The sequence below is a fragment of the Rhipicephalus sanguineus genome, chromosome 8 (genome assembly GCF_013339695.2).
Source record: "Rhipicephalus sanguineus isolate Rsan-2018 chromosome 8, BIME_Rsan_1.4, whole genome shotgun sequence".
Classification (NCBI taxonomy): Eukaryota; Metazoa; Arthropoda; class Arachnida; order Ixodida; family Ixodidae; genus Rhipicephalus; species Rhipicephalus sanguineus.
In genome coordinates, this window is record NC_051183.1 from 114219015 (window position 1) to 114226993 (window position 7979).

The following is a 7979-nucleotide window of genomic DNA, read 5'->3' on the forward strand; positions in this document are numbered from 1 at the left end:
GCATTCTAATATTACCTTCGCAGAGGGCGACTCGTCACTGCGATAAGCGTACATAATAACAGTTTCAATTGTGACCGTTTAATAAGTATTGGCCAAACAGCAGTTGAAGTTGTCACGTCGATGTCGTAGATGACACTGGCAGTGGACATTCAGCCAGACGGAATATAGCAGTGGACTGGCATACCAACAAGGTTGGCGACCAGGCGAAACGACTCTAACCCGGTCACATCTTCGACATCTATAGCCAATACCTTACTACGGGTGTTGACTATGATCTCCGTTATTTAATTTGGAACCAGCGCCGTGAGATTCAGATTGCCTGTAGAATTTTCTGACGTTGCTTGCGGCGTGTACAGGCACGTAGAAAAAGGTAAATGGCTCAGGGCTTCGAGGCGCCCTTGCATGGGACTTACTTGAACAGAATGACACGTTTAGCAGCATTCTCTTCGACCTGCGGCTCATACCAACCTAAAATTTGTCATCAGGCAATTTATCTCTGTCATAGGTGTAGACCATGGTGTCATCAGTGTCCGTGCTACTTTCGTCGATTTTCCTCTTCTGTGAAGTGGCCGCTGCAGACGCTGCCGCGTCAGGAGGACCCGTGCGGGGCTGGCCTTCCATAGAAAAGTGGCTGGTGTTGGTGAGCAAAACCAAAATAAGAGCGACATATTCGGCATCTTGAAAATACAGCGCTCGACAAAGAAGAAACTTCGTCTTCCCGAGAGAGTGTCACGCTAAGGTTCAAGAGCTCGAATTTGGTAGTAGACAGACCGTCAAAAATACCTGAAAACTTACATTTGTGCATCTGCGAGCAGCGATACTGTCTTAGTATTCTGTGCTCGTCGGACTGACCGCTTAGCCTGGACGTATACCATAGTAGTGGCTCTTGAGATTCAAGTGTACAGGCATTTGCAATGCGTGCCGATTACAAACGATGCGTTATTCAGTCCTCACCGCACGCAGCGCAAGGCAGTCGAGTTAGAAGGTGTCCGGAGGCACGAAAAAAAAAGAAAGAAAAGAAAAAGAACGAAACATGTCCGCATGAATGTTTTTGGTGCCGAACACGTAGAAACTAACGCTGACGTGATGAAACCAGTCCGTGAGGCAGCTACCCTTCGATGCCACCTTTTAGTTTTATCTCTACTGCAGTGCATACATGCGCACATTTAGTGGTCTTTTTTTTTCTGCGAGGTGAATTGAACCAGTCAGCTTCATTCGTCTTGCCTCCAACAGACTTTATTTTTGATCGATATGTCCCGCCAACTATAGCTTGCCAGAACCACGAGAAAGGAGACCTATGTTGCCCACCGTAACTTCTTTGAATCGCAGTGTGATTTCAGCAGAACATAGCCTTAGTAGTTTTTTTAGAAACAACAAAAGGGCAAGACAGCCTTTTGAGAAAATAAAAACATTTATATGCTTGCCTTTACTTGCAAAAAGGAACGAACACCTTTTCACGGAGTGGCCTCTTTGCGAAATAAGTCGTGCGTAAATATAGAGATGCAGAAAAGCAGAGAAACGTAGCTAATCTGTTCTCATTTATCTTCAAGCGCGACAATATTTAGCCCACAGCTTCGCATTACACTTCCTGCATGTGTGCGAATTCATGAAGTTACGGATCGCAGTCACTTCCCGTTATTCAGTTTTGTGCTCGACAAAAAATGCGAAAATGCGAAAAAAAGGTGCAAGTGCTCAGTTCCAAAGAAAAAAAAACGAATACTTCGCATTTATTTTCTATGTAGGCGCCACGAAGCACCACTTGAGTTGTCGACTCCTCTCGCGCAAATAGTTTGGGTGAGTCGGAAGAAAGTCGTAATTTGGTTGTATGTAAAAGCTGTGGCTTCCTTCCGGAAGCGCATTTTCTCTCGTTTATTCCGCTAGCCTTTTTCTTTGTGTGTGGTCCAATTTTTATTTTTAGGTTGCAGCTGCATTTTCTTTACCTCGAAAGAAAGTAATGTTTTTTTATTCAAATTAATTTTGAAGGAGCGGTGAATTGCACAGTGAAGCAGGAAATGGAGGGAGTATTGAGACAAGACAAAAAAAAAAGGAAAGAGGCACCTAAAAAAAAAGAGATAAGAAAGCGAATATCGCGAGACTCGATGATAGCCTAAATATTGCGAAATGAGGGCACTCATAATGAAAAGATGCTTTTGGTTTCGCCGATCCTTGCTCTCCAGTTTTTACAGCAGAGCTGTTATGGTCGAGCTTTGCTGTGTGTCGTAGATAGAAAATTATCATCATCATGAACCGGCACGCTCTCTCTTTGTCCTCTTCCGTCGCCTTCCTCTTCTGCTCCGCTTCCAGAACAGGTGCGCCCGATTGTCCGGCGTGGGATGCAGTAACTCTGATGTGCGAGCGAACGAGTATAGAGAGACAGAAGGAAAGCGAGAAAGAGAGAGAGAAAGAAAGTTCGAGAAAGAGAACCATTCTTGTCGAGGCGGGGATCGAACTCGCGTACCCATGATTTGAAGGCGAGCGTCGTAACCACTCGGCTATCCAGGCACGCTAGCAGAGCATAGCATAGCCTTGTATTGTATAGTATAGCAAGGGGTGGGAAAGGGAAGTGAGGGTGAGCAGGAGGGAAAAGAGGAGGGGGAACGAGTAGAGAGAAAGACACACAAGAAAGAGAAAGAGAGAAACAGACACAAAGAAAGGCAAGGAAGAGTGAAAAATATAGAAGACGAGAGAACGACTACAGAGAGAGAGAGCAAGAAAGACATAGTAAGAAAGATAGAGAGAAAAAAGAAGAAAAAACGCACAAATGGAGGGAAGACAGACCGAAAAAAAGATAGAAAGACAGAGAAAAAAATAGACGTAGAATATTTCTTTGTCGTCGTGTTCGTATTTTATGGTTGTTTCATCTGTGCTATGCAAGATGAGGGCCATGCGCCAAATCTAGATTTCCACTAGCTTAACAGAATTTTGTCATTTATAGAATGCATGGATTTTCACTGGCATTTTGAATCAAACAGCGCACGTAAACGGCCAGGACATAGAAAAGAAGCAGACGACAGTGCTGTCACGTGTTGGCTTTCTGTGTGCTGGTCGTTTACGTGCGCTCTTTGACTCACCATGCTACACCAACAAGCTCGAATTCTCATTATTGTAAATATTCATCAGCAGTTCCTGTCGCAGAATTGTGATCATCGCAAAAAAAAAAAACAAAAGAAAAAGAATTATGCTATACTAAGCTTAGTATGTGCGACAAAACACTCCGCCTGCCGCATATCAATTCTTAATCTACAATCCCCCATATTCGTCAATGAGCAGTCGCAAGCTATTCCGCATGAAGAGAAAAGCGTCTCCAGTAACAATTGGTTGTTGCCAGGTAGGCGCACGCGTTTTCTCTCATGCATGGCGGGTAATGTATTAGTGCACATAACACCGTCTACTATACTTAGGAGTTCCATCCTATAAACGCTAATCGAGTCAGGTTCATATCGAACATTGCGTTAGGTTCGGTAAGAGCCAGGCGTCACTAAAGACGGCGTACACAATGAATAAAAAGCCCATGGATAATGTCTGGGCTATGACGCTGCCATTTCCCTCAGGCGATACGTTACGCACTGCCGGAATCTCTCTTTATTATCAGGTGCTTCCTTGCATGGCGACAAACAGCGCGCTGGTGACTGAGTAACTAGATGGCACTGGTCGTGTGCATGCATAACCTAGCGTCATGAGTCCCAGGCGACAATGTGCGTTCATGCTTTATTCTTGACTGGCGAGATTCTCGAGCGGCGAGCGGTGGTGAGGTAGTGCATTGCATGCCACGGAAAGCGCTGAGCTGTGTACGGGTACACGTGGACGGCGCATTGTTTTGCCTGGCCTTTGCACTGAAGTCACCCAAGTAAGCTGGCGTGATTCGGGGCACTGCCAGCTGTGTTGCGGGCACTGCGCTTTAGCGATGGATGTAATGAGACTTAAAAAAAAAAAAACGAAAAAAAACGTATGGTCATCTGTGGAAGACCGTGGCAGCAATGAGATAATTAAGTTTACAGAATGAGATATTAACGCGTAAAACTATTTATGTCACTTGAGGTGATATTTCCCCAGGTTAAGAAAATCGGGCAGCTATTTAAAAATGACAGGATTGAATTCTTCTTCAGCTTTGAGTTTCGTATCACGTGATGAAGGTATTCTGCTGGAAAGTTGCTACAGCACTTTGCTTTATTACGCTTGCACTAAAAATGAATAACGCTCGCACTGAGGACCATAACACAAACTGACGCACCTCCGAAAATTAGTTGTCATCCGTAAACCTGCTAATCACACGACTTTCACTATGCTTTGGACACTGTCGAGAAAAAAGTATTTTAAGAAAAAGGCCCTTACAGCCGTATTGCAACATTTCAACTATTAGGCGCCAGTGTAAACAACAGAAATAGACACTTGGGAAAATCTTGCGCGCGCAGCTTCACTACAAATTTATTTACAGCCTTGCCCAATACGAACACATCTGCTATGTACGTACGCTAATGTGCGTGCACGCGACGTGTATGCCAGAAGGGGGAGCCAGAACGTTTTCCTCGCTCGGTCCAGAGCCACTTCAGCGGAGTGTGATGGTGCACCTTCAGGGGCATTTGTAGAACTTTAACCCAGAGTCACTCCGCGCATCGGAAGGTCTAGCCTTCACTGTGCAGTCAGGATACTCGCGTCTATATATTGACAGCACAACAACGCCAACCGCGTAACGCTGAAACGCGGCACATATTCCGGTGTTCTACGTGCGAAAACGACTATATGATTATGAGGCATGCTATAGTGGGATACTACGCATTATTTTTTTTCACCTTGAGTGTTTTAACGCGCACCTAAATCTAATTTCGCGGGTGTTTTCTCATTAGCCGTTATAGAAATGCGGCCGCCTAAGTCGAGAATCGAATCCCCTTTCTCCAGCTGAGCAATGCCACGCGTCGGCCGCCAATGAACCACGTGCGGATAGCGGCAGCGCAGATGGAAGATGCAGGACACATGGCAGGATCGCGTCCCGAAAGCCTAGAGACCTGCTGTGGGGAATGAACTATAGGCTTTCATCATAGTATGTGTTCAGCGCTGGTGCGCTGAGCCCTAAGGGATCGAAGCTTACAGTGGGATGAACATGGGTCACTGGGTATGTGCTCTTCTGCAATGAACACATTTCATACAAACTTGATTCGTTGGTCATATGCCATTGGTGATATATCCCTGCTCAATATTTAAAAACTAATTGAAAATTCCGAAGTCTCTGTGCAGCAATAACCCGCCCCCCTCTTCCCTCCTCACATAGGCGGGATCGACACCTGCTTGAGTGTATGTCGTCTGAATATATCGATGTCCATGTTTCTTAACATATACATGTATATCCATGTATTCACAATATATGGAGACGGGCGCTGCGCGCGGCATTCACGGCGACCCCGCTGGAGGAGGCCATATCGTGACCGTAGAGAATCGCAATAGAGGATCTTGGCTGCAGCAAATGCTGTATACATGAATCGGTTCAGCGGTGTCAATGTGGCTTGTCGCTGCATTACTTCAATTCTAGTCTCATTAACGTCTTCAAACTTCATGTGATGGCGTCAGCCAGAATTTGTTTATAGTAAGGAAGAAATAAAGGAATTTTTTTAGTTTATATCGCTTCTTTAAAGGGGTCCCGAACCATGTTTTAGGTAATCGTTGAATAACCTCAATATCTAAATTCAGTGCCTCTCGGATCGATTGCCGCAAAAACATGTCGAGTCCGTGAAGAACGAGTTGAGTTACAGGGATTTGTGGCACGCTCTACGCCCTTTCTCATTTCTCCTGCTTCGACGAGCGCGCTAGAAGCTACGCAGGTAGAGATGGCACGGGGGAAAGAAGTTACAACAGTGCGCGTCATTGCGTTGAGTGTACGTAATGAAACGCGATCACTCTTTCTTGGTGTATTCCTGTGCGCGTTAGTTTCGTATACTGTGCAATGGTAGCTGACCGTGGGGCTCGGCGGAGTCACGTGGCGGAATCTCGTGGCAAGAAGCGCTTCCGATCCATACGCTGCCCTTGATATATGTCGGCTATTGACCAATAGCACGCTACCCATTTGAGGTCCAGGAGCAGGCGACGGTAACACCAAAGAGAGTTAGCACAGACCTCTGTATAAAGAGAGGGCGTCTGAGAAAATGGCAAATTCGCGCTGCGCTTGTAAGCTCTCCTTGCTGCGCATTACTGCCAGATTTGGCGGAACTGTTCATATAAGTGTGTGCTTTTCGCCAGAGGTGTTTTTTCACCAAGCACGAGGCGTGGTTCATGGCCTTTTAGACTTGGTTTGTACAAACGTTGCCTGCATGTGCATGACAAGCAAGTGTCTCCTGACCTAAGAGTCCGCGGACCACCCAGTTAACTCGCGACAAATTTCCGCCTCTATTTCAATGCAGTGGCACACGTGACGGCGCTGGCGGGCGGCGAGGCACTGCTGCCATGCGACCTGTCCCCTGACAACGACTCGGTTGCACTGGTGTTGTGGTACAAGGACGCGCTGCCCACGCCCGTCTACTCGGTGGACGCCCGGCGTGGGGACGTGTCGCAGGCGCGACACTCGTCCATCGCCTGGGGCACGCGCGCCTACTTCGTCACCCAGCCGACACCCGGGCTGAGGCTGCAGGACCTCGCGGTGACGGATTCGGGCGTGTACAGGTGCCGCGTCGACTTCAGAAAAGACCGCACGCGCAACCACGAAACGTCGCTGCTTGTCATCGGTGAGTAAAGGATTCGTGCTCGTAACTTGGCGCCCCTGCACTATGCATGAGCAACTAGTTAACCGATATTTCATGTGCGCTCAGTCCTTCAATAAGTCGTCCTTGGAAAGAGCTCAGTGTACAGCGAACGTGTTCTAGTCAAAAATTGAGCTTTTTAGTTCTTCGTGATTCAAGGTATCATAACGTGGTTTTATGACGTAGACGAAACCAAAAAATACACAGAATCCAGCACTCGCAATTACATTTACACCACTATTAAGGCGAAAGCCTTAGGTGCCTCATCAAACGTGAAAAGTGACTGTCGGCTTGCACACGAGCGATACAAAAAATAGCCATGTGACGAGGCCATCATGACGTCGCGCAACCTGACGTCATATGATGACGTCATCACACAACATCGTCGCTTTGTCTAAGGTGGATCCATCCCGGGGGCAATGCAAAACCACGTGAGGTTCAGAAAGCTTTCATTGTCACCGATCTCGGAGCCAGTACAAAACTACGTTAGGTGCAGAACGCTATGGGGGGGGGGGGGGGAGGGAGGGGAAGCAGGAGGGGCGCTTTCATCCTAATCGACTGAGAATGGAAAAGAAGATGGTTTTCACGTTCCAGTCGTGTTTGGCAAATGGCAAAATATTTACGTGTCGCTATGGCAACAGAAACATAAAAGGAATGCACAACAAGTTGAACAAGGTGGAAAAGGGTTGAATTTCAATGACAAAGTGAGTTGCTATTGCTTATAATCTATTAGCGTCTCGAATGGAGCGGTTTGGTACATACTGAATTTGAATGATGAAACAGCGCTAGAACAAGACGAAGACGCGAGGACACAAACACATGCCCTCTGCTCTTGATATATATATATATATATATATATATATATATATATATATATATATATATATATATATATATATATATATATATATATATATATATATAATATATATATATATATATATATATATATATATATACATCATTTGGAAGGACGTATATATATATATATATATATATATATATATATATACACATACGATCAATGATTCATCCCACTATGTTGAAGAACAAAATATTTTAGCTGCTTGCAGTTTTTGCTTCATAACGGAGCAGCAGCCTAATTCAATGTGTTTTAAATGCGGGGAAATTCAGGGGACCGGCATGTCGTCCTTCCAAATGATGTGGCGTGATCACGCTCACAGTAAAGCGCTCAATACAGGTCATAACAAGAATAGCAATGTTCAAACACGGGTTACAATGAACGAACAAGGT

At 45.6% G+C, this 7979-nt stretch overlaps 1 protein-coding gene across 1 annotated transcript; it reads left to right on the top strand.

Moving 5' to 3' along the window:
- The first annotated feature begins 514 nt into the window (after nucleotides 1-514).
- Nucleotides 515-6718, top strand: LOC125759485 (uncharacterized). Its single transcript, XM_049418332.1, has 3 exons — nucleotides 515-640; nucleotides 4897-5008; nucleotides 6390-6718. Exons 1-3 carry the CDS (start codon nucleotides 515-517, stop codon nucleotides 6716-6718), a joined length of 567 nt encoding a protein of 188 aa, XP_049274289.1.
- Nucleotides 6719-7979: the final 1261 nt, after the last annotated feature.

Coding starts and splice junctions, on each gene's coding strand:
- LOC125759485 (XM_049418332.1), top strand. CDS start 515: ATGGTGTCATCAGTGTCCGTGCTACTTTCGTCGATTTTCCTCTTCTGT. Junction 641..4,896: donor TAGAAAAGTGGCTGGTGTTG/GTGAGCAAAACC, acceptor CCCTTTCTCCAG/CTGAGCAATGCCACGCGTCG. Junction 5,009..6,389: donor CGAAAGCCTAGAGACCTGCT/GTGGGGAATGAA, acceptor ATTTCAATGCAG/TGGCACACGTGACGGCGCTG.